The sequence below is a fragment of the Mesoplodon mirus genome, assembly GCF_964341445.2.
Source record: "Mesoplodon mirus genome assembly, chromosome: 18".
In the NCBI taxonomy this organism is placed as follows: domain Eukaryota; kingdom Metazoa; phylum Chordata; class Mammalia; order Artiodactyla; family Ziphiidae; genus Mesoplodon; species Mesoplodon mirus.
This window is the reverse complement of record NC_138994.1, coordinates 65,528,818-65,556,152: the sequence shown is the minus strand read 5'-3', so window position 1 is coordinate 65,556,152 and position 27,335 is coordinate 65,528,818. Positions and strand designations below refer to the sequence as shown.

The following is a 27,335-nucleotide window of genomic DNA, read 5'->3' as shown; positions in this document are numbered from 1 at the left end:
CCTGTCCTTGGCTTTCCCTGCGGCCTGAGAAGCAGCTACTGCGGAAGGATGGACCTTGGGGCCGGCGGCTTCTCCGAGGAGCAGTTCCGGGAAGCCTGCGCTGAGCTTCAGCAGCCCGCACTTTCCGGGGCCGACTGGGAGCTGCTGGTGGAGACCTTCGGTATCAGCATCTACCGGCTGCTGGACCAGGTAGCTGTAGGCTCGCTGGAGGACCACGGGGCGACAGCATACGGGGTTCCCCTGCCCGCGGGGAGTGCGGGGCTGTAGCCGGAAGTGCGGACCTCGCGTGTCCTCTGGAGCTCAGAGGAGCTAGCTCTGGGGGTGCCTCCCGCTGACTTTGCCCCCTGCTGGTCGCGGGGAGTGGGGAGGTCATCAGAATTTAGGCTCAGGTCTGAGGCCCCACAGGGCAAGTCGTTTGTTACAACTGACTGATAGAGTTAAAAGGTGGGTCTGCTGATCCTTAGCTCCATGCACTTGCCTGCAAGGGACGTGGAGCCCCGCTCCCGGCTGGATGCCAGTGGTGTCTGTGTGGTGGGAAGTATTTTAGGATTGAATAGGTAGAAAAGAGACTGGACTTTTCAGAGAGTGGATGTGCAGGGGGCTACGTGTGGGGACAGGAGTGTTGCTGAGAAGGGACCTACTCTCATCTCTAGTCATTTTACTGACTTGCTTCGTTTGGCTGCTCCCCGCTTCCTTGTAAATTGGACTTAATAACTTGTCTGAAGCTTCCCGGGAGAAAGATTAACTAAAAGGGTAGGAGGAATGGAGTTGGGGGCCTGCCTGGAGGCCTTTGGAGCCAGGTGGAATCATGGCCAGTCATCAGTTGCTCTGTGTGCGGGTAGCTGTATGGCAAGAAGCATAAAAGTCACCTTTAGGCAAAGAAAGTGAAGTTGAGGTTTCCTCGCAGAGGATCAGAAGATTAGAGTGTTAGAGAAGGGAGAAGCTCTGAGTGTCTGTGAGTACCAGGGTCACTGGGTACCACAGGATGAACAGGAAGCTCAGTAAAGAGCAGGCAGAATTAATTTCTTAGTGTCATTTCAGCAGTTACCTTGGTGCAAAAATGGACATGTTTTCAGACAACATCCTTTTATCTTCTGACCATTTTATTTTCCACACCAGCTACGCCCAGTCATTTGCCAAGTGTTGTCAGTTCACTGCTCAGTTGTATCTGATGTCTGGTCCATTTCCCTTCCCTTTCTTTCCTTTACCTTTGCTACTCTGAATGGTACCTCTTACCTAGAATTGCAGTGACCTCCAAACTAGCTTCTTGGCCTTCCACCTCTCTGATCCTTTCCATCCTACACACTACAGTCCAATCAAGCACCTGAGGGAGAGGTTGTGATCTTATCAGTCTCCTTCTAGTGGCCCTGTTGATTGCAGAATTAATAATAATAATACCTACAGTAATAGCTAACACATTGCATGCTTTCTTAGGCTTCAGGCACTGTTTAAGTGCTTTGCAGGCATTGACTTAATCCTCACATCAACCCCACGTTGTAAGTTACTATGTATGTATATGTAAGGTACTATGACTATCACCTTTTTTTCAATTTGGTAATGGATATCTGGAAAGGTTAAGTTGATTGCTCAAGACTCAGACTGGGCTTGGAACTCAGCTATCTAGCTCCAGACCTGTGCTGTAAATATGCTCCTACACTGACTCTGAAAGAGGGCAAGTGCTGCCAGGTGGGCTATGCATGTGGTACTAGGCTGGTCCCAACTCACATTTCCAGCTTTACCTCCCATGACTTGTCCATACCCCTCCTGTCCTCCAGTCAACCCTGACTGCTCCCCTCACCTCCCCACCACGGGCTTGTGCTCTTTTGATTTTGTGCCTTTTATCGTACAACATCCACTGCCTGAGCTGAGACAGAGTGACTGGCATTGTATTATGTATTGTTTCCATTGTGTATTGTTATGTAGCAGGTCCCATCTCCCTTCTGTGGGGAGGATGTGAGTGGTATTCACAATAGTTCCTATCCCTACCAACTGTAAGTCTTATTTCCACCCGTTCTGGGTGTGAGGGCAGTCATGGTACATTGACAAGTCTTTCCAGATAACTTTCGTAAGTTGGAGGCTGTACGATTCCCAGAGGTGTGCCCTTGAGCCTCAATAGCTAGGATGGAGGGCCACCTTGATCTCCATCTGTATTAAATGTCAAGAGGCCCTGTTGTGTTGGGTACAAGCCCTTCCTCTTTCTTTCTTCCTTTCCTTTCCTTTCCTTTCCTTCCTTCCTTCCTTCCTTCCTTCCTTCCTTCCTTTCTTTCTTTCTTTCTTTCTTTTCTCTCTCTTTCCTTCTTTCTTTTTAACCAGTTGCCAAGACATTGTGAACTGCCAATAGATGGTGTGCAACTGGAGTGCAGAGGCTCACATCATTGATTTAGACCAAGAAAGTGTTGGACTGAAAAGATCTGGCTGAGCGCTTGACTTCTGTTTTTAAACCAAGTGTCTGGCACTGTGAGAAGGGACTGCCTCTGTCCTCTCATAGGTCTTGTAATCGATGAGTTTGGTGAGGAGCAGACAGTACTTTCCCAGGGACTCTTCTTTCCTATATTGTTGACCTTCTGAAGTACTGAGAGCCTGGATTTACTGGGAAAACTCTGTGGTTAGCCAGCCTGCACTGAGAGAAAGTTTGGCCTTTTGGAGGGAAGCAGAGACGTAACTACCATGAGAACAGATTTACCTCGATGGATGAGAAGCTTCCACTCCCATTCCCCAGGTGGGATCATAATCCAGTTTGCATCATGGGCATCTTTACTTCCGGATGATAGGACCCTTCTGCTCCCTTCTCCCACCCTTCTGCCTCTCTCTTAAGGGAGGAGTAGGTACCAGTGTGATGGATGGAACAATTGTTGCACCCAGGACATTTACAGAGCCATATTTACTCATGGGTAGGGCCACCATGTCTTAAAGCCGAACACCATGTGTTGCCTCCTTCTACTGCCGCTGATCGAGGCTGACTCTCTCTCTCTCTCTCTGCCTCTCTGTCGGTCTCTTTCTCTGTCTCTGTCTCTCTCCTGTTTCATCTTTCCTGAGCATACAGCTGGATGGACATGTCAGAGCCTCAGTTCTCCCTCTCCTCACTTGTCTCTCAGGATGAGGGTGTGGTATGAGGCAGTATGAAGATGCTGGTCCCAAGATTTAGATTTGGGGGACTTACGGGGTAGGGGTGAGTAGGATCCCCCTCTTCTGTCTGCAGGTATAAGTCGAACTTTGTGCTCCACAGCTGCCTTTGGGCTGTGTGAATGTGTCCTAGTGAGAAGAAACCTCCAAAATATTGGTTCATGACCCATTCAAGCAGTCTTTCAGGACCTATTGTGTGCTTGCATTTTGCTAAGCCCTGGTGATGCCTGATGAAGAAGACAAAGTTCATGTCCTCCAGAAGCTTTAAGACAATAAAACAGGCACTTTTTTTGCTATGTAGATCTGAGCACCTTACCTATACCATTTTTCTTCTGCCTGAAAAGCTTCTTTTGACATTCCTTCCAGAGGAGGTCTGCTACTGATGAACTCCCTCAGTTTTTATTTGTCTGAAAAAGTTTTTATTTCTTCTTCACTCTTGAAGGACAGTTTCATTGGATATAGAATTCTAGTCAGTAACTTATTTCTTTCAAAATATTATATATTTCACTCCACCCTCTTTTTGCAGGGTGGATTCTCAGGAGATGTCTGTTGTAGTTCTCATCTGTATTCCTCTGTAGGTAAAGTACTCCCCCATCCCTCCTGCCACAGCATCTTTCAAGATTTTCTTTTTCTCTTTGGTTTTCTGAGTTTGAATATGATTGATTTAAGACCTTTTGGTGTTTCTTTTGTATGGTGTGCTCAAGATTGGCAGATTTACTTTGAAGGGTGGTCTGAGCTTAGATGGTAAACCGCCATGTGATTCAAAATAAAATATAGTATATTTGGGGCTTATGACACAAAGATTTCTCTCTTGCATGTGGAATTGCAGAACAACTCTAGTAATTCAGAGTTTTCCTGGGGTGTACGTTTTAGAAGTGGTGGTGGCAATGGTCTAAAGCAGGGACTGTGAATTTTTTTATGTAAAGAGCCAAATAGAAAATATTTTAGGCTTTATAGGCTAAGAGGCAAAATGGAGGTAATTATGTATTGACTTATATAACCACTTAAAAATGTAAAAAACATTTTTAGCTTGTGGACTGTGAAAAATAGCCAGCATGACAGATTTAGCAACCCTGGTCTAACGTACAGTTTTGATGCCTAATTGCTCTATCTCTTTAGGATTTATGAACCTAAGACCCTAGCTGAGTCTCTGCTTCCCAATCTACAAGCTGGAGATAATTCCTGTCCTGCCAAATTTGTACAGGGATCCAATGAGAGGATACATCTTGAAGCACCTTGTAAATTGAATGGTGTTTGGTTGTGAGCTATAGCAAGGGTGATCTATGTCCCCATGTACCCACCACAGGCCTGGTTTACACTTGTCCTGGTGAAACATTTTGCAACACCTCTCTCACTCAAAAGTGTTCTGGTTGGAATGATAAATTATATGGTCACCCTAATGCTATATGCACCCGGAGGGCTTATTAATTTATCTAATGACATGTTGGGAGAGGCCAGTGACTATTTGAGGCAGGTTCATAGACGTTGAACTCTGCGGTCACATCGCTGGCTTCAAGTCCAGATTCTGTTGCAACTAATGAACTTCAAGTTCATTAGTTGTGTGACCTTGGGTGGGTTTCATAACCTTTTATTTTTATTTTAATAGCTTTTTTGAGGTATCACTTAAGTACCACAAAATTTACTCATTTTAAGTGTACAGTTCACTGATTTTTAGTAAATTTATGGAGTCATGCAGCCTTCCCCAAGTCTAATTTTAGAACATGTGTGTTACCCCCAAAGAAACCTCCTGCCCATTTGCAGTCATCCGCTGATCCCATTCCCAATCTCAGACAACCACCAAGCTACTTCCTGTCTCTACAGACTTAACTTTCCCAGGAATTTCTCAGAACTTCTTTAAACCTCAGTTTTGTTGTCTGTAAAATGAGTTTACCAATGGTCCACACCTCATATTTTCATTGCATAGCTTAAATGGGATGACCCCTGTAATGCACTCAGCCCAGGGCCTGGTATTCAGTAAGTACTCAACAAGCATTAGCTATCAGTGTTATCTTACCTAGCTATCTGCAGTCCTTCAGGATTAAACATGCCATGTGTTCTTGGAGAGACCTCAAATATTGAATCTGATTTAGTCAGCTGTCTTTCTTCATACAGTCTTCTTCATACACACTGCCCAGTGGCAGCTACAGCTTTGACATCTGCCATTAGGAGTGATTCTTATTGGTGAAAAATGCTTACTTTTCATACCTTCTGAGCCTGTTACTTGCCACAGAGGGCTGGAGTTGGACAGTTTCCACAGTGGTAGATTGGAGAGGTGTCCTGGGGCCTGAGGAATGGAAATGAGCTCTTCTATGAGAGGCAAAGAAAATTCAGTGCACACTCCGAGGGTGCATTTATAGGATTAGAGAGATGTGATTCACCAAGGCTGTCTTGTAGTTAGTGATGTAAATGCGGATAAACACCATAATTCAAGAGAATGAGTGATGCCTTTCTGCAGGTGAAGTGTCAGTGTTTAGGGACAGTGGGGATTACTCCTCTGTGGGATAACTCCTGTGTGGGAATTGCAAATGTCAAACACAAACATTATGACCTTTTGACATTTCTCAGGTGTAAACACATTAGCGCTACAGAATTTATTCTGCTTAGGACAAAAAAGTGAACTATTGGCAGCAATGTTTCTCAAAATATTTTAACTCTATGAATGCAATAAAAAAATTGAAATTTTTAAAAAATGCATTTGGATTACAATTGGTAAGAAATGTAACAGCTTGATTTTTAGACTAGTAAGCCAGAATAACAGAACATCTCAAAAATTAGTGATGACAGTAGCTAATTGCTAAAGCGTGCCTCCACACCCCTTCCGTTTCTTCACTGATAAAGTGGAGATAATGAGATGCTTTTTCATAGGGTTTTTATGAGTATTAATCTCCAAGTACAGTGCCCAGCTTAGAGCAGGTGCTGCATAGATGTTAGTTCCTGTAAAATGTGCATTACATTACAGTTCTGATTTATCAGTTCTTTAATCTGGAAGAAGGAGATCATTATTACACCTACCTTATTAGTACTTACTAAGTACTTATTACATACTGGGCAGCACAGTAAGAGCTTTAGATGGATTATCTAATTTAATCCTCATAATCATTCCCCTAGGTAGAAACCCTTATTAGACCCACTTTGCAGCTGAGGAAAGCAAGGCTAGTAGGTGGAAGAGCTTAGACTATACCTGGGTTGTGACTCCAAGCCCATTCTATAAATACCACACTGTATTTCCTGGCATGGGAGTTTTGAGATGACTCTGAAATAATATATGGAAAAATACCACAGCCCTAGCTCATTGAAAGTGATAATATTTATCCTTTCTCCATTCCTGCCTTTTCCTTTTTCCTTGTCTCAATCCCCCAGAAGCAACATCTGAAAAATACCTCTTCTGGCTGTTGGAGGCCTATTGGACAAACGCACCAGGCTGAAGGACTCATGGGAGCATCTCAGTGGGAGGTCCATCCTAGGTGGTCTGGTGCAGGAACACTGGCTTTGCCACCAAGAGTCATCAGCTGACTCTTGGCGAGTCACTGTCACCTTTTCCATAAAGGTCTAAGACCCCTTCCAGCTCTAAGAGCTTGTGTTGTCTTTACTGAAATTATTAGCTTGTCACTTGGAACAGTGGCTTGGAGCAAATGTGCAGAGAGAATAGAGCTAAATTAGAAGACTTTGTGGGAAGAAGAAGGGGCCGGTGTCACCCTCTTTCTGGCTGTCCCAAGTGTTAACTGTAGGACTCAGGCAACTAATGTAGTGTCTTTGAGCTTCAGTTCCTCATGTAAAGGTGGAGATGATACCAATGCCCCTATTGATACCACAGGGCTATGTTGAGATTATATGACATAATGAATATAAAACTGAGAACTGCACTGTGTTCAGAGAAACAAATGCTAGTGTTATTGAAAGAACTTACAGCAGGTCCGAGTGATTGGAAGACTTCAAATGCATAATACATGATTGTTGCAGTGACTGCTGACAGATCACCAAAGGAAATACATTCCAAGCTGAACAACCAAGTATAAGACTATGTTTGATTGTTTTCTCAGGGCCAAGAACATAGTGGGTCCATAAATTTTTTCTGAGTTACATAGTGGAAGGAGGTGGAACTTTCTATGATAGTGTGTGTGAAGTTTCAGATATCTGTGCAAAATTAAATATGCTTCAATTTAATGTCCATTAATAGTGTCCATTATCTCTTCTCTTCCTTGACAATTCATTTTTAGTAATGCTTATGTATTTCTGTACTATTTTAATGTTTTACACATAGTCATATTTGCTTGTGATGTTTTGTCAGTCTACTTTTCTCCTTAAAATAATGTTAAAGGAAAAACAAACCTGGACTTAGGGTTGGGGAATATTGTAGTAGGGAGAATACTTTGACCATAAGATCCACGAGTATCTCAGAAGTGAGGCAGAAAGGTCTTTCTTTTATAGAGAGAAGTCAGCAAGGCTAGAAGCCATGTGTGGGCAAGTGAGATGAAGGTGGCCTGACTGGAGAATAGAACAGAAAATATCTTACCCTGAGGCCAGTCCATTCTCAGGAGGTGCTGGATGCTGACTCAGGCTGAGACTGGGCCAAATTTTAGGGTCTGGAGGAAGGAGGGGTGCTTAACTAGCTTGGTTAACAAGTATTTTGATCAGTGGAATAACAGTTTAGCTAATCATTTACAGGGCAATGAAAGGGAATTTAGAGGCTCTATGTCTGGCCTTGTGACAGGTAAACAAGGGGCGTGTGTGTGAGTCTCATCTAAGTCATGAGGGGAAAGGTGGTTCTTTTGTGATAAGCTGTTTTCTGGAACCCAAAGGGTGGGAGATTTTCTTAACCTCTACTGTTTTTCTGGGATGACAGAGCTCAAGTACAATTCTCAGTAAGAACTACTTGTAATAATTAGGACTGCTTTTAGCTGCAAGTAACAGAAAACTGGATTAACAATGACTTGAACAAAGAGGGGTTTATTTTTCTCACCTAACAAGTAGTTCAGAGGTCAGAAGTTGCTGGCATTGGTTTAGCTGATCAACGATGTTAATAAAACTCTGAATATTTTCACTCTGCTTTCTCATGTTTGTTGTCTTTTAGTCACAAAATAGCTGCTGCAGCTCCAGAATCATATACATATTCAAAACAAGAGGGAGGTGTCTTATGGCTATTACCTCTACTTGTATAGGAGACGAGGAAAGTTTTTAGCTGTGCACATGGCCATAGGGCTTCTCTTAGTAAGAAAGAGAGTATATGCTATAACGAATCTTCTGTTTCTTCTGAGAATTATATTCTACACATGATATTGAGTGATTCTCTACCATTGAATAATTCCTTTACCATGTCAAGTATAGGAAATTAAATATCCTGTAAATGGAGCATTAGAAAATCATGCAGTGTGTTTTACTTTAGATAAAAAAAAAATTGAGCCATTCTTAGAAGTGGTTTTCTGGAGGACCTTCAGGAAAAGCCAAAAACCTCTTCAGTAAACTTGTTTGGAGTCATTTATTGAAATGGTAGTATGTTTGGAAACATATCTGCAACAAATGTTGTACAGGAATTATATCTCTAATTTGAAAGAGACTAAATACTGAAGTTTTATGTGGGCAATACTAGAAACATTGCCCAAATAAAACTAAGGTTTATGTTCTTTTTCTATTAAATTGTTTGTACAAACAATGGTACCTAATCCTGGGAAGATGCTCCTTTGCTACTGGTGAGAGTATAAATAGGTAAACATTTTTCTTAAAGGCTTAGAAAAAGTAAAAAGAGCATTAAAATGTTAATGTCCTTTACCCTAAAATTTATCTCTAAGGAAGAATTTGCTTTCCTTGTGAAAATGTTAGAATTATGAACCAAGTTTGTCCATACAGAATCATTTTTCCAGCAATGTTCATAATTGTGAAAATATATGGAAACAGAAATAACTTACAAGAATAATTAAATTAGTTGTTATTGCTCCATAGTTTCAAAATAATATAGTTAAAAATAGGAATACAAGCTGTTTATACCATCTTACTCCCATTTTATAACACGTAGAAGTATTTATTTACTCAAAAAACATGTCAAATATTTCCAGTGGGTACTTGTGGATTATGGAATTTCACATCATTTTAATTTTCTTTATTATTTTTGGCATTTTCTAATTTTCCATAATGAATATGAATTATTTCTATAATTATAAAAAATTCACTTTATTTTGTAAAAGATATAATGAAAACGTGAGTATGTTTGCTGAGACCCTGTTTTGAAAGAAATAAGGGGTGAAAAAGTGCTTTGATCCAAGAATTTGGGTGGGGTTGCTCAGAGCCTGAAAAGAACATTTTATTGATAGACTAGAAAAGATGTCACAAAGCATTTTGTCCTCTGGAGTTCTGGCATTTCTCAGTTCTGCCACGAAGGAAGTGTTTAAAGGAAGTTGTCACAATAGTTCATTCTTTGGTATTCAGGTTAATCACATCTTTCTATTTTTCTCTTCCTAGAGAGCTTTCTGTTTTTCTTTTCTGTGATATGTACAAGACTGAGGTTACTAGGGCTGAAACTATATTCAGAGGGATGGGAACCAATTCTAGAAAACTGTCTTAATTCATCCAGATAACCAAAGGTAACTCATGTGGAGTTGAGATCATTATCTCTATACATAATTATCCCTTTTGCTTAGTATGTGTAGAAAATGGGGACCCAGTACTCCTGAACAGAAGCTAATTGTCCCTCTCCTAAGACATTAAAATGTGTGTGGGTGTAGATGCGTGGTGTGTACAATCCCTCACTCTCTCCCCATCTGTGAGCTTGAGGGGAGGGGACAGGAATGGAGGGAGTTGTTTCTCTTGAGTCCTGCCTTTCCTATGGGGCATCCATGGCACAGCACGTAAGGGGGTCACACTTACCAGCTTGTCATTTGCTGGTTGGAAACCCTTGGTATAAAGCCACATACTTTTAGAGCTGAAACATCCTTATGAATTCAGTTTCAATTTTACCTTCCATTTCCTGCCTGGTACTTTCATATACATCTGAGATTCCTAAACTGGGATATGCTTATCCCTGGGTTATGCCACCTGAGTCAGGAGACACTTGAAGCCTCAGGATCTCTAGAAAGATTCCCCGTGTTTACCCCTTGACCTCAGATAAGTCCCTGGAACGGTGTTTAAGAAGATGGGTTCATTCATGTTTGATTAGCCAATCAGATTACGTTAGCACGTGGAAATATGAATACATATAAAAGCTTCGTTTTTGTTTGTTTGTTTGCTTTTGCACTGAAATTAAGAGACATTGATTTAATTTTAACAATAGAGCCTTTAGACAAGGTGAGGTTCAGGAATTGTTAGCTGCCATTGTATGGAGAGTGAAGCTTGTAGTGTCACCAACTCCAGCCCAGAACCCTCACAGAATATGGCTTAACATGAAAACAAGGAAAATCTCTTGTACTTAGGAATCTAGATATGGTCTTTTGCTGAATAAAAGGGACTAGTATGATTTGAGACTGGTGTGTTGCCCCCTTTTCATTCCTTTATACACAAGTCTTTTATAGGGACTTCCCTAGCAGTCCAGTGGTTAAGACTTCACCTTCCAATGCAGTGGGTGAGGGTTCAATCCCTGGTCGGGGAGCTAAGATCCCACATGCCTCATGGCAAAACCCCCAAAACATAAAACAGAAGCAATATTGTAACAAATTCAATAAAGACTTAAAAAAAATAAAGTCACTTATAGAAAAATTCTGTCTTGGAATTGGTAAAACAATGTGTTGGGTTTCATTACGCCCCATGGATATCTAAAACAGTAGTCTGAACCCTGAATGCTAGCTACCTATATGATACCCCTACATGGATGTTTAATAATGCATCTCAAACTCAACTTGCCTAAGGTGGAACTCTTGGTTACCCTGCAGCCCACAAATACCTCCTCTGCAAGTTTTCTCTGTCTTAGAAAATGGATCTCCCATCTACCTGGTTGTTTAAGCAAATGTTATAAGAATTATCCTCAACTCTTTGTTTTCTCTGTCTCTGCGGCCAGTCTGTCAGCAATTCCTGTTGACGTTACTTCCAAAATGTGTCCCTAAATCACTGACTTCTCCCCATCACTGTTGTTACCTTCCTGTCTAATCACCATCATCTCTTTTCTGGACCATTGCACTGGTCTTCTAACTCAGGGGTCCCCAATCCCCGGGCCACGGACTGGTGCTGGTCTGTGGCCTGTTAGGAACCTCACTGCACAGCAGGAGGTGAGTGGCAGGTGAATGAGCGAAGCTTCATCTGTATTTACAGCCACTCCCCATCGCTCGCATTACCGCCTGTCAGATCAGCAGTGGCATTAGAATCCCATAGGAGTGCAAACCCTACTGTGCATTGCTCACATGAGGGATCTAGGTCGTCTGCTTCTCATGAGAATCTAATGCCTGATGATCTGAGGTGGAGCTGAGGCTGTGACGCTAGCTCTGGGGAGTGGCTGCAAACAGATTATCATTGGCAGAGAGGTCTGACTGCACAGAGACCAAAATAAATCAATTGCTTGCAGACTCATTTCAAAACCCTATCAGTGAATGGCAAGTGAAAACAAGCTCATGGCTCCCACTGATTCTGCATTAGGGTGAGTTATATAATTATTCCATTAAATATTGCAATGTAATCATAATAGAAATAAAGTACACAATAAATGTAATGCACTTGAATCATCCCGAAACCATCCTCCACCCTGGTCTGTGGAAAAATTCTCTTCCACGAAACCGGTCCCTAGTGCCAAAAAAGCTGGGGACCGCTGTTCTAACCCATCTCCTTGCTCCCTTATGATCTATTTTCTACCAAGCAGCAAGAATCATCTTTTAAAAGTCATCCCCTATTTAAAGTCATTCCCATATTTAAAATTATTTGTTGGTTTTCCATAGCAATTATAAAAATATGTTCACCGCTTTATCCCGGTTTACAAAGCCCTTTGGGCATGGCCTCTGCTACCTCTGTGACCTCAGCCCCTACCACTCTCCCCCATCACAGTTCTCTGGACCCCCTGACTTTCTGTTCTGTGAGTAAGGCAAATCATCGGGCCCCCTCCCAACCAGAAGTGGGCTTTCCTCATCTTCCCATGGCTGGATCCTTCTAATATTTAGAAGAAACCGTTCTGATAAATCCCTCAATAGAGACATTTCCTGAACACCCGACGATATAGGACGCACCACCAGCCCACCAAAACTAGACACCATTTATCACATAACCCTCTTTTATCCTACTTAAATTACCTGGATAGCGTATAGCTGTCACCACCTCCAATGCCTAAGGCCAAATATAAGACCCATGAGAGCAGGCTCCTCATCTGCTTTTTCACTATTGTTTCACTAAGACCAAGAGGAGGTGCTCAACAATGGTGCTGCGTGAACAGCTGTTTTTCATATGCTGTGTAATCTCAACCTGAGAATCAATAGGTTGTTTCTATCTGTTCTGTTTTTATAGCAGACTGGAGTGTATGAGTATAAGGTCTTTGGCGTCCTGGAGGATTGCTCACCGGATCTACTTGTAGATGTCTATATGGACTTAGACTATAGAAAACAGTGGGACCAATATGTTAAAGGTGAGTGACACTTACAATTCAACAAAACCAGTTAGAAAGTAGAATCTAATGTTATTTATTCTAGCCAGCAGTAAGCAAAAGGTTTAATTTTTACTATATTATGTTTCATTTTTAATTTTGGCATATATGTCTTAAAGTTCTAGGTTAAAATGTGACTTTGCTAATCTTAGGATTTGCTCCTTGCATATTATTAGAGTCACTCTCCAGTTTGCTCTGAGGGCTGCTTTGTTCTTATTATAAGTTCGTTGTCATCTCATAAACCTAGGTGGTCACGGAAGGCTTCTTGGAGGAGGTGGTACCCAAGCTTTGTTTCAGAGGTTGAATCAGAGTTTTATAAATGGCAAGAATACCTATATGTGAAGAGGTGAGAGGGTGAGGGGGTGAGTGGATAAAGGGCATTTGAGGTCTAGGGAATAGCATGAGTAAAGTGAGGAAGGCATGAAACAACATGAAATATTAAAAAACTGTGAGCAGTCGGGTGCTATTGAGTTGCTGGGGTAGCAGAATCTGGAACTAGGGTGGGAGGAGGGTCCAGAGCCCCAAGGGCCTAGGCTGGCCACCTGGCTACACTTCTTAGGTTTTCACTAGAAGTGAGGGAGAATTATGAGAAGCATTAGATAGGGCTCTTCCTGCTGCTTAGAGTGGGGAGTGGCCTCTGCCATCCCAGTCACAGCGGGATAGATACGCAGCAGCTAGCCCAGGGACACAGAAACCCTGACATACCCTTGCTGTGGTCAGGAATCTTAGTTGCAAGTAACCAAGCACTAACAAATGTCAGTGTAAGAAAAGGAGAAAGCGTTTTTTTGTTGTTGCTGTTCATGGAATTGAAAAGTGCATAGATGTCTGGCTTCCAGGTCAGCTACATCCACTACTTTATATCTCCAGCTTGACTGTGTTTTCTTCTGTGTTGACCTCATTCTCAGGCAGATTGTTATGTCATGGCAAAGTTGCCACCAGAGGGTGCAGGCTTACATTCTAACCATGTACATAACCCCAGAGGAGTAGGAGCTTTCCTACTGATGCAGCCAGAGTCCCAGGGTTGGCTCTCATAGACTAAATATGGATCATATACTTACTTCCTGGGGACATTTATCATGGTTTTGGGTCACTTAGTGCTATCAAATACCCTTCCTATCTAGAGGGAATTGTGATGCCACCTATTCAAGGGAGAAGCCACAAGTTCTCTGTCCATCTCTCTAGCAGACATCGTTCACTCGTGTGCTGTAGACGTTGGCAGAGCCTCTGATGTGTGGTACTTGGCATCAGCGTTCCACACTATGGAGTATGGTCCAGAGACAGCAGTAGTTTGGCTTCTCTGGAGCCATCCTGAGGTTCTAACCTAACTCTGGTCCTCCTAGATCTTCTGTAAACTGCACGAGAGCCTTTAAAAAAACACTTGTTGGCCTAAACTTGCTAGAGTTGCAAGCCAAGACTCTGTCCACACATGCCTTCCCTAAACTAATCACCTTGGCCATGTCTGGCCCAATATCCCACCCCTATAATTAACACCAGGTCAGTCCTGCTTAAACCACATAGTGAAGGAGAAAAAGGAGATGCTGGTCCAAGAAGCGGAGAGCCACAGCTGAACAGGCAAAGCAACAGATGTCCGCTCCTTCCCTTCCTCTCAAGGGCATCTTCAGCCTCCTGTACCAGTGGGCTGGCAAGCTCTTTACCCCATGGTCTGCTTCTAATAGATTTCATTTTTTCAAAAGCTAAATTAATTAACACATTGCCACAGTTAGTATCTCCTCAAGGGACTCTCTTGGTTCCTTCAGCAGCCTTGGTGTAGCGCCTTCTTTAAATGGTTAGTTAGAAGCTTCCTGCACAGCGTGCACACTTCATGGCATTCCTTTGCTATCTCCCTACAAGAGCTGATGCTCTATGCGCTATATGCATGGTGGATATTAAGGAGATTTGGTCCCTGTAGCTGTGGTATAAAGCAACATAGGAGAGAGGAAAGAAAGTTACGGTTAGCACAGTTAAGCAACTTTCTAGCTGTTTAGAAAGGACACTGCCCTCTCTGGAAACTTCGTTTCCCAATTGAACACACTAGACTGGGTCGCTCAGTCCCAGGACACCTGTAATATGTCAAGAAATCTAAAGGGGGGGGCGTAAGGACACAACAGTAAAACATTTGATACTCTAGTGACATCTGGTGGTTTCCCTGAATTTTTTTTTTTTTTTTTTTTTGCGGTACGCGGGCCTCTCACTGTTGCGGCCTCTCCCATTGCGGAGCACAGGCTCCAGACGCACAGGCTCAGCGGCCATGGCTCACGGGCCCAGCCGCTCCGTGGCATGTGGGGTCTTCTCAGACCGGGGCACGAACCCGTGTCCCCTGCATCGGCAGGCGGACTCACAACCACTGCGCCACCAGGGAAGCCCGGTTTTCCTGATTTTTAAACCTGAAAATTTATTTTTTAATGCCTAATTTTATTTCACTGCATTTGTTTGAGAGTGTTCTTTGTGCTATATGATGAACAATTTTTGCTGGGTTCCTTAATTTTTACTCTGTTTTTTATCTACTAAACTCTGCCCCTGGGCAGCAAACTTTCAGTGGTAGTAAATCTGAGTTTTCTAGAATTCTGTGCCTTATGAGTGAGTGGTTTATCATCCCTACAGGATCATCATATCAAAGCTTCTTGTTTTTTTTTTTTTCCTGAATTTTTGAATTTTATTTTATTTATTTTTTTGAACAACAGGTTCTTACTACTTATCCTTTTTTTTTTTTTTTTTTTTTTTTTTTTTTTTTTTTTTTTGCTGTACGCGGGCCTCTCACTGTTGTGGCCTCTCCCGTTGCGGAGCACAGGCTCCGGACGCACAGGCCCAGCGGCCATGGCTCACGGGCCCAGCCGCTCCGTGGCATATGGGATCCTCCCAGACCGGGGCACGAACCCGTATCCCCTGCATCGGCAGGCGGACTCTCAACCACTGCGCCACCAGGGAGGCCCTACTTATCCATTTTATACATATTAGTGTATACATGTCAATCCCAATCTCCCAATTCATCACACTGCCATCCCCCCACCACCACGTTCCCCCCTTGGTGCCCACACATTTGTTCTCTCCATCTGTGTCTCTATTTCTGCACTGCAAACCGGTTCATATGTACCATTTTTCTAGGTTCCACATATGTGTGTTAATATACGATATTTGTTTTTCTCTTTCTTACTTCACTCTGTATGACAGTCTCTAGATCCACCCATGTCTCTACAAATGACCCAATTTCGTTCCTTTTTATGGCTGAGTAATATTCCATTGTATATATGTACCACATCTTCCGTATCCATTCGCCTGTCGATGGACATTTAGGTTGCTTCTATGACCTGGCTATTGTAAATAGTGCTGCAGTGAACATTGGGGTGCATGTGTCTTTTTGAATTATGGTTTTCTCTGGGTATATGCCCAGTAGTGGGATTGCTGGGTCATATGGTAATTCTATTATTAATTTTTAAGGGAACCTCCATACTGTTCTCCATAGTGGCTGTATCAATTTACATTCCCACCAACAGTGCAAGAGGGTTCCCTTTTCTCCACACCCTCTCCAGCATTTGTTGTTTGTAGATTTTCTGATGATGCCCATTCTAACTGGTGTGAGGTGATACCTCATTGAAGTTTTGATTTGCATTGCTCTAATAATTAGTGATGTTGAGCAGCTTTTCATGTGCTTCTTGGCCATCTGTATGTCTTCTTTGGATAAATGTCTATTTAGGTCTTCTGCCCATTTTTTGATTGGGTTGTTTGTTTTTCTGATATTTAGCTTCATGATCTGTTTATATATTTTGGAGATTAATCCTGTGTCTGTTGATTCATTTGCAAATATTTTCTCCCATTCTGAGGGTTGTCTTTTCATTTTGTTTGTAGTTTCCTTTGCTGTGCAAAAGCTTTTAAGTTTCATTAGGACCCATTTTTTTATTTTTGTTTTTATTCCCATTACTCTAGGAGGTGGATCAAAAAAGATCTTGCTGTGATTTATGTCAAAGAGTGTTCTTCCTATGTTTTCCTCTAAGAGTTTTAAAGCATCTGGTCTTACATTTAGGTCTCTAATCCATTTTGAGTTTATTTTTGTGTATGGTGTTAGGGAGTATTCTAATTTCATTCTTTTATATGTAGCTGTCCAGTTTCCCCAGCACGACTTATTGAAGAGACTGTCTTTTCTCCACTGTATAGCCTTGCCTCCTTTGTCATAGATTAGGTGACTATACGTGCATGGGTTTATCTCTGGGCTTTCTATACTGTTCCATTGATCTGTATTTCTGTTTTTGTGCCAGTACCATATTGTCTTGATGACTGTAGCTTTGTAGTGTAGTCTGAAGTCAGGGAGTCTGATTCCTCCACCTCCGTTTTTTTCCGTCAAGAATGCTTTGGCTATTTGGGGTATTTTGTGTCTCCATACAAATTTTAAGATTTTCTGTTCTAGGTCTGTAAAAAATGCCATTGGTAATTTGATAGGGATTGATAGGGATTGCATTGAATCTGCAGATTGCTTTGGGTAGTATAGTCATTTTCACGATATTCATTCTTCCAATCCAAGAACATGGTATATCTCTCCATCTGTTTGTATCATCTTTAATTTCTTTCACCAATGTCTTGTAGTTTTCTGCATACAGGTCTTTTGTCTCCCTAGGTAGGTTATTCCTAGGTATTTTATTCTTTTTGTTGCAATGGTAAACGGGAGTGTTTCCTTAATTTCTCTTTCAGATTTTTCATCACTAGTATATAGGAATGCAAGAGACTTCTGTGCATTAATTTTGTATCCTGCAACTTTACCAAATTCATTGATTAGCTCTTGTAGTTTTCTGGTGGCATCTTTAGGATTCTCTACATATCGTATCATGTCATCTGCAAACAGTGACAGTTTTACTTCTTTTCCAATTTGGATTCATTTTATTTCTTTTTCTTCTCTGATTGCCATGGCTAGGACTTCCAAAACTATGTTGAATCATAGTGGTGAGAGTGGACATCCTTGTTTTGTTCCTGTTCTTAGAGGAAATGCTTTCAGTTTTTCACCATTGAGAATGATGTTTGCTGTGGGTTTGTCGTATATGGCATTTATTATTTTGAGCTAGGTTTGCTGTTTGCCCACTTTCTGGAGAGTTTTTATCATAAATGGGCATTGAAGTTTGTCAAAAACTTTTTCTGCATCTATTGAGATGATCATATGGTTTTTATTCTTGAGTTTGTTAATATGGTGTATCACATTGATTGTTTTGCATATATTGAAGAATCCTTGCATCCCTGGGATAAATCCGACTTGACCATGGTGTGTGATCCTTTGAATGTGTTTTTGGATTCTGTTTGCTGGAAATTTGTTGAGGATTTTTGCATCTATGTTCATCAGTGATATTGGTGTGTAATTTTCTTTTTTTGCAGTATCTTTGTCTGGTATTGGTATCAGGCTGATGGTGGCCTCCTAGAATGATTTTGGGAGTGTTCCTCCCTCTGTTATATTTTGTAAGAGTTTGAGAAGGATAGGTGTTATCTCTTCTGTAAATATTTGATAGAATTCACCTGTGAAGCCATCTGGTCCTGGACTTTTGTTGGTTGCAAGATTTTTAATCACAGTTTCAATTTCATTACTTGTGATTGGTCTGTTCATATTTTCTATTTCTTCCTGGTTCAGTCTTAGAAGGTTATACCTTTCTAAGAATTTGTCCATTTCTTCCAGGTTGTCCATTTTATTGGCATAGAGTTGCTTGTAGTAGTCTCTTAGGATGCTTTGTATTTCTGCGGTGTCTGTTGTAACTGCTCCTTTTTCATTTCTAATTTTATTGATTTGAGTCCTCTCCCTCTTTTTCTTGATGAGTCTGGCTAATGGTTTATCAATTTTGTTTATCTTCTCAAAGAACCAGCTTTTAATTTTATTGATCTTTACTATTGTTTCCTTTGTTTCTATTTCATTTATATCTGCTCTGATCTTTATAATTTCTTTCCTTCTGCTAACTTTGGGTTTTGTTTGTTCTTCTTTCTCAAGTTCCTTTAGGTGTAAGGTTAGATTGTTTATTTGAGATTTTTCTTGTTTCCTGAGGTAGGCTTGTATTGCTAAAAATTTCCGTCTTAGAACTGCTTTTGCTGCATCCCATAGGTTTTGGATCGTCATTTTTTTTGTTGTAATTTGTTTCTAGATATTTTTTGATTTCCTCTTTGATTTCCTCAGTGATCTCTTGGTTATTTAGTAGCGTATTGTTTAACTTCCATGTGTTTGTGTTTTTTATGTTTTTTTTCCTGTAATTGATTTCTAATCTCATAGTGTTGTCAGAAAAGATGCTTGATATGACTTCAATTTTCTTACATTTCCTGAGGCTTTATTTGTGACCCAAGATGTGATCTATCCTGGAAAATGTTCCATGTGCACATGAGACAAAAGTGTAATCTGCTGTTTTTGGATGAGATGTCCTATAAATATCAATTAAATCTATCTGGTCATTTAAAGCTTGTGTTTCCTTATTAATTTTCTGTTTGGATGATCTGTCCACTGGTGTAAGTGAGGTGTTAAAGTCCCCCACTATTGTGTTACTGTCGATATCCTCTTTTATAGCCGTTAGCAGTTGCCTTATGTATTAAGGTGCTCCTATGTTTGGTGCATATATATTTATAATTGTTATATCTTCTTCTTGGATCGATCCCTTGATCATTATGTAGTGTCCTTTGTCTCTTCTAATAGTCTTTAGTTTAAAGTCTATTTTGTCTGATATGAGTATTGCTACTCAAGCTTTCTTTTGATTTCCATTTGCATGGAATATCTTTTTCCATCCCCTCACTTTCAGTCTGTATGTGTCCCCAGGTCTGAAGTGGGTCTCTTATAGACAGCATATATATGGGTCTTGTTTTTGTATCCATTCAGCAAGCCTGTTTCTTCTGATTGGAGCATTTAATCCATTCACATTTAAGGTAATTATCGATATGTATGTTCCTATTACCATTTTCTTAATTGTTATGGGTTTGTTTTTGTAGGTCCTTTTCTTCTCTTGTGTTTCCCTCTTAGCGAAATTCCTTTAGCAGTTGTTGAAGAGCTGATTTGGTGGTGCTGAATTCTCTTAGCTTTCACTTGTTTGTAAAGCTTTTGATTTCTCCGTCAAATGTGAATGAGATCCTTGCTGGGTAGAGTAATCTTGGTTGTAGCTTCCTCCTTTTCATCACTTTAAATATATCATGCCACTTCCTTCTGGCTTGTAGAGTTTCTGCTGAGAAATCAGCTGTTAACCTTATGGGTGTTCCCTTGTATGTTATTTGTCATTTTTCCCTTGTTGCTTTCAATAATTTTTCTTTGTCTTTAATTTTTTTCAATTTGATTACTATGTGTCTCTACGTGTTTGTCCTTGGGCTTATCCTGCCTGGGGCTCTCTGTGCTTCCTGGACTTGGGTGGCTATTTCCTTTCCCACATTAGGGGAGTTTTTGACTGTAATCTCTTCATATATTTTCTTGGCTCCTTTCTCTGTCTTTTCTCCTTCTGGGACCACTATAATGTAATGTTGTTGTGTTTAATGTTGTCCTACAGGTCTCTTAGGCTGTCTTCATTTCTTTTCATTCTTGTTTCTTTATTCTGTTCCTCAGCAGTGAATTCCACCATTCTGTCTTCCAGGTCACTTATCCGTTCTTCTGCCTCAGTTATTCTACTATTGACTCCTTCTAGAGTATTTTTCATTTCAGTTATTGTATTGTTCATCTCTGTTTGTTTGTTCTTTAATTCTTCAAGGTGTTTGTTCTTTAATTCTTCTAGGTCTTTGTTAAACATTTCTTGCATCTTCTAGATCTTTGCCTCCATTCTTTTTCCAAGGTCCTGGATCATCTTCACTATCATTATTCTGAATTCTTTTTCTGGAAGATTTCCTATCTCCACTTCATTTAGTTGTTTTTCTGGGGTTTTATCTTGTTCCTTCATCTGGTACGTAGTCCTCTGCCTTTTCATCTTGTCTATCTTTCTGTGAATGTGTTTTTTGTTCCACAGGCTGCAGTATTGTATTTCTTCTTGTTTCTTCTGTCTGACCTCTGGTGGATGAGGCTATCTAAGAGGCTTGTGCAAGTTTCCTGATGGGAAGCAAAGCTTCTTGTTAATAGACACCAAAGAGGCTTCTAGATGCAATAACTTCTTTTTTATTATTATTTTTAGAACTTTATGAAAAAGAATGCAATGGAGAAGCAGTGGTGTACTGGCAAGTCAAGTACCCTTTTCCCATGTCCAACAGAGATGTATCCTTTCCAAAAGCACACCATTACTCAGCTTTTGAAGTGTTTCTGTGCCCCATGGCCATCACCCAATGGTGGTATGTCCAGCAGGTGTGGACAATATTGTCTTTGACTCTTGCACAGACATCTGCTACAGCTGTTGCTTCCTGTGTGGCTTTCAGATTTCCGGGCCTGACCATGCGGAGCATCTGTAATTGTGGTCACGGGAGGGCAGCTCATAGCTTCCTGAAAAGTTTTCTAGGAAATCCTTGTGCCAGAGAATTGGGGACCTGAAAACAACTTTTCATAAAGAGTATTCAATACACTCTCTCAATCTATACGAAAGGAAGTAGGGACCCAGAGAGGCAATGTGACAGAGGCCCACACTCAGGTGGTTAGCAGCAGACTAGGGGCTGGGACTCAGGCCCCACATTTCCAGCTCCCTCCACCTCCCTTCCTCCGCGAATATTGGATCCGGACACTGTGTGTGTGTTTCTTCCCCTCAGTTTCCTTGATTATGATATGAAGCAGTTGAATGGATGTGAGGAGTCTTAGCTGACACTCCAAGGCTCTATGAGGCCCCCTTAGAGCCAGCCTGGGGGGCTTTGATGGACATTTGCTGGGTGGGCAGATGGGGTAGAATATAGGTGGGGACAGGTGAGATTTCCACTCCACTGTTCTCTTCAATCATAGCAGCTGAGTGTTTTACACACTGAATTTCCATAAATAATCCTTTTAACAAAGGGTCTGTTTAGGTAAAAGGAAAAAAAAACTTGGAAACCACTGAACTGGATGATCGCTGGAATGTTTTCTAGCTCTAATATTCTGTAAGTCTGTATGTTCCTAAACAATTGTTCTTTAGAAAGAAAGGGGGCATGGGGGTGGTTTGTGGGTATTGTTCCTGTGTGTTTTGTGTGTATGTGTCTACCCTGGCCCAGCTAGATTACAGACTCCATAAGGGATTATTTCTGGCACAATTCCCACAGACTGCTAAATACAGGTGGTAGGTATTTCAAGAAATTGTGGTTACTTAATCCCTTAGATTTTATGTTGTTTTCTGTCCTCCTTCCAACAACTGTGCAGGGTAGGAGCCATCATCCCCATCAGTCAGGGAAGGAAACTGAGGGAAAGGGAGGTTCAGAACCCTGCTCAGGTTCTCATCAGTTTCTCACCACTAGTGGGTGGCAGAGGCAGGCCTGGGCCCAGGTCCAGCTGTGACCAGAGAAGGTGATCTGAACCAGGGCAACACCACTTTCTGACCTCATGTGGATACTGCTGGGGGCTATTCTCAGGAGTGGATGCTTGGTGCTCCTTGAAGTTTGGTTTCATTTGCTTTCCAGTGTCACACAGTCCCATAATGAGTTTCTTAGTCCTTGTATATACACATATGTCTCTCCAACAAGGGCTATTCAATTTTTAGATTAGAGAACAGTGTAATGAAAAAGAACATTAGTTTTGGAGGGAAGGATCCCAGGTTAAGTGTGCGCTCATTTCCTGGTTTGCTCTGTGACCTTGGAAAATGCCCTTCAAATGGGCCTCAGTAAACTAGTGGTTCTCCACTCATAGACTGTGTGCCATGCTGGACCTTCCAACCCTTCAAAGAACTCTGTGAAATGGCAGTCAATATATCAAGTTAATTTTTCCTCAGTGGAGTGTCAGGTGATGCCTATCACATGAGCTAAGCAAGGTGTGGGACCATATTTGCTGTGAGGAAAAAATAAAAGACTTGGGAGAGAAATCCGGAGCTAAAGCAACTTCATTCCTTCCCTAAAACATTTAAGAGTTTTACTCATCAGTGCATAGAGAGTGGGGGCAATAGACCATCCTGCAAGGTGCCTGGGGGAGGGGCAGCCCACCGTGGGTGCTGTAGAGCCTCCGAGCTGGTCTGGGGCTGTGGTCACGGCTGTTGCAGTAAGTGTAACTGTGTTGTACTTACAGTGATTGTTTGGATTATTTTAGGCTTTAATTCCTTCTCCTGTGAAACCTAAAATTCTACTATTGGAAAGTCTAATGAACACATTAAAGAGCTGAGCCCTCTGTAGCTATGAAAATCTCACCAGGTTTTGGAGCCTAATCGTGGTTCAAATTCAGGTTCCATCACTTCAGCTGGGCTATGGGGTCTTCAGCAAGTTTCTTTACTTCTCTGAGCCTCAGTTTGGTCATTTGTAAGATGGGGATACTTATGTTGAACTTACAGGGACTTTCTCAGGATCAAAATTGATGCTAACTGTAAAGCACACGATGCATGTATGTGGTAAGGGCTCAATAAGTGGTGACTCTTGTTTCTTAAAATCAAATCATCTTCCCTATAATAGTGCCACAGACATAGTGGTTATTCTATAAGTGTTTATTAAGTTGAAATGGCTTCGTGATTCTTGGTGAACCAGAACCAGCAAGGGCATCTGCCTACTAAATATTCAGGTATTCATGTGTCTTCCTATGATCTCCAGGTGTAAGTCACCCTTCCTGACCATCCTCTGTGCATAGAGGTCAGTGATGAGGGCTTAGGGAGAGGACAAAGAGCAATGGCCCCGTTGTTTACTGAGGGCTGCTTCTGCTCTAGTCTCTCTCTAGAGCCCCCACCAAGTCTGCCTGCAGGGCAGTGGTACCGTCTTTTCTTTCAGAGGGAAACCAATCTCAGAAAAGTTGAGTAACCAAACCAGGATCACACAGCTGATAAGTGACCAATCCTCTGAGATCTCATTGCCTTCTTGGAGAAACAAGGAGTGGGTTCCCCACATAACTAAAAGCAGCAGGGAACCATTCACAGGTGGGTAATACATGCTCTCAAATAAGAACACCAGTTGGAAGGAGCTATGGTTTTGCAGGGCAGGTAGGCAGACAGGGCAGGAAGTGAAGTAACAGTGCAAGGGAGCAAATACCAAGTGGAGGAACAGAATTATCTCCCTTTGCTTCTGGCTTGCGGGCTTTCCTTCTGCTCATCTGAGGTGCTGGCCTTGGTGTCGTGCCTTGACTGGTGGTGTGGTACGTCTATGTGCGGCAGCGGCGAGAGCTGGACCACGAAGGACAGAAGATCCACGTGATCCTGGCCCAGAGCACCTCCGTGCCACAGTTTCCAGAGAAGTCGGGCGTGATTCGGGTGACGCAGTACAAGCAGAGCCTGGCGATCCAGAGCGATGGCAAGAGGAAGAGCAAAGGTAAAAAGGGGGCACGTGTTGGCGCACCAGCCAGGACCACCCACGTGAAGGCCAGGCTGACTGCAAGGCACATAAAATGCAGGATGCTTATTCCCTGAGGTCAGAGACTGGGCACGGGTGCAAAAGAAACAAGGGAGACTCAGTTCACCACAGAAGCTTGTCTGCAGTGCAGCGTGGATGTTTAAATCTGATCAATTCATTCTTTACTGACTCTTGCATCGTCCAGATGAAATCAGAACATCCAAGGGAATCAAAATGTTTAGAAACTCAGTTCAGGCTGGTCCTGTCCATGCACACACTGGCCAAGGCGGGGCAGGAGGGCTGGTGGGACCATCTCTGAGGAGGCAGCTCCTGCTCAGCAAAGACCCAGGGACTCAAGACCTGCCTGCCTTGAGTTCCAGCCTCTGGAGAGAGGCTGCGAGGGGTCCATGCGGCCACCTGCTGGACTGGAATCAGTGTGGCCTTGAGGCTGTGGCAAAATCTGAACTTAGTTGTGACGTGTGTTAGATCTGCCACCTTGGGCATGTCAGCCCACTCTTCTGCGTCACCATTTTATCATTTATAAACTGGGGTTCAATTTTATCAACTCCTTAGGATTGAGATGATTAGTGAGAGAAATAATAAAATGAGAGACTATCCAAGTCTAGCACTTGTCAGGCATTTAATAAATATCAGCAGAATGTGCCTTGACTGTTTTCCAAAATGTTTACATGTAAGTCTCCCGTAAGGCAAGGCAGAGGGGCGAGTCCACTTGAATTCCATGTCACCTCCCTCCTTACTTTCGGTACCTGGTTATGAAGGTGGAATGTTTGCAAGGTTTGTTATTGTATCTTTCTAACATGTTTCTTCCTTTTGAATTGTCCTTTCTTTCCCTCTCTAGTTTTCATGTATTACTTCGATAATCCAGGTGGCCAGATTCCGTCCTGGCTCGTTAACTGGGCTGCCAAGGTGAGATGCCAGGAGGCAGGAGGGGAAGTGTGTGTGACACATGTTGACTCAGCCCGTGGAGCTGTCAGGCTGGGGAGGTTGCTGTCTCAGGCCTCATGATGCTCTCCAATGAGACAGCTCTGTTGAGTGACTGTGGTTAGGACTGGGGTTGCCAATACCCAGCACAGAGGCTGGGACAAAAGACAAATAATCTTTACCTGGAATGTCAGCCCTCCCTGCTTTGCTCTGAGACCCCATACCAGGATCACAATAGCCTACCCCCTGTAGGGACAATGGTGCCTGTGGATCCTCTATCTGCTTATGGAGGAGTTGACAGGCCAACCTGGCCCAGGAGACACCAGCCATGTCCAAGCCTGGGGAAGCCTTCAGCTTTTTTAATGGTTATTTTGTTTTTCTGTAAGGAGAGGGAACCACAGTGGTACCCAGATGACTAGAAACTGCCTAGGGCCTGGAATCATGCCAACCATTCAGTCTGCTTTATAAGGCCCTACTTACTGGCTGGAAGGCTCACCAATTCCCTGGGAGAGTGAAAAAGCACATAGGTTTTGAGTCAAACACGTGATATTTTGAATCCTGGCCTTGTTTCTGACTGTGTAATCTAGGAAAGCCATCAATTTCTTCCCTCTTAAAAATAGAGATGGATATTCCCACCCTGTGGAGAAGGAGTAAATAGAACAATGTTTGGAGAAAGTCTTGAACAACGTTCAACACTAACTAAAGAATGACATGTCCTGCCTCTTGCCCCCAGTCCTTACCATTTTCTAATTCTGTAAAGCAAGTCCTTTCTCTCACTTCTTTGGAAGAATCCCACAGCCTAACCCAATCTCATTTTTGGGTTTTCTTTTTCTTTTGAAAAAATGGTGTCTTAGAAATATCTTAGCTTTTTATTAGCAGAAGTTAAAATATACAACAAGGTCTTGTAACAGTGGCCCCTGCGGTTCAGCCTTACCTGTGCCCTGCATCTCACCTTTTGTCATCATCTGTTGGAACGCTCTGTGGAAATCTGCTCGTGGGCCCTATTGTCATATTTATTACTCCCAAAGCCATCTCCCTTTACCTTTGCCACATCCCGAAGAATTAGGAATAATCCCTGTGAGGACATAGAAGTGACAGTCTCCTTTCCTTTGCAGAAAGGAGTTCCTAACTTCTTGAAAGACATGACGAGAGCCTGTCAGAACTATCACAAGAAAACCTAAGGGAGGGAATTGGGAGCCTTGTGTCCATGGAATGATGTCTCCGGAAGTGCCACAACCGCCAGCGCTCAGCCTGCCTTTCACTTTTTTGTCCTCAGAGACTTGCACGCTCTCCAGCATGTTGTCCCCAAGTGTGTTTGCCTGATGCCCGGCTTCCTTTCCCACTCTTCCTTCCCCAGGACCCACTGCCTTCTTCCACTGTTGAATGTGGGTCAGATTAGGGAAACTTTTGCTTGTTTATTTTTAAAAAGGGGAGTCCTCAGTAAGGAACACAGTCAATCCATTGTGCCATTCTAGGGAGATCTTGGGTGGAGGACTGACAACACCATCTAAGAGTGACTGATCCTGGCAAGCTGGCTCCTTTCCACATGCGCTTTCTTGCAACCCAGGGGGGTGATTTCCTGCTGAAGTTGCATTTTCTTCAGAACTGATGCTCAGTGCACCAAGACTGGAAGATTCATGTCCATTTGCCTTATGCTTTGCTGCCTTGATTTGAGGATAATCCACTAAGCCTCTCCCCATTCCTGCTTGTGGAGGATCATGAGCTGTTTTGATTTTAAACCATTTTGGAAAACGTTGCAGGCCTGACTAAGTGTATAGTGTGATAACAATTTTTTCTCATCACCCATGTCTGGGTTTCTCTCTTTCCCATATGCCACTGGAGAAGGCTGTCTGTACCTCACTAGCTCTGCATTTTACTGGACACTGAGGCATCAAGACAGCTCTGGCAGTTACCAGAAGCCAAGCTACTTTGCACACAGCATTGAGATAAAGTGTCTTTTTATGCAATTTCCCTTCTAGAATGTTTGGAGATGTTGAAAGGATAAGAGTTCACAGCCAGGGAAATATTAATTAGTGGTGTGGTTGACTCTACATCTTTTTCTCAGGAATTCTACCTAAGTTTTCCACCTCTCCTACCACCACAAGACTTTCCGTTTCCTACTTTTCTCTTGAATTTTGGAGGGAAAGATATTCTGTGGACAAAGGCACAGCCTTATAATCTCAGGGAAAAGGTTTAACCACTGTATGTGACGGTACCAAACATTGATTAAGGGGCATAAAAATTCGGGATGCAAAGCCGGAGGCAGGGGATTTATTAAAATGTGATACTCCAGGCTCTGTAATTTCTCTCTGGAAAGGGAAGTACATTGAACACCAAATAAATACAGAGTGACTTATACTTGTCCTGTCTCCAGTCTCCTTCCTGCCTTGTTCCTTCTGTG

The 27,335-nt window shown here is 42.4% G+C and overlaps 1 protein-coding gene across 1 annotated transcript; it reads left to right on the top strand.

Annotated features, from left to right (window-relative positions):
- PCTP (phosphatidylcholine transfer protein) lies at positions 1 to 26,985 on the top strand. Its single transcript, XM_082605596.1, has 6 exons — positions 1 to 189; positions 12,532 to 12,649; positions 20,758 to 20,837; positions 23,800 to 23,971; positions 24,852 to 24,919; positions 26,050 to 26,985. Exons 1-6 carry the CDS (start codon positions 49 to 51, stop codon positions 26,113 to 26,115), a joined length of 645 nt encoding a protein of 214 aa, XP_082461722.1. The 5' UTR covers positions 1 to 48; the 3' UTR covers positions 26,116 to 26,985.
- The last annotated feature ends 350 nt before the right edge of the window (positions 26,986 to 27,335 follow it).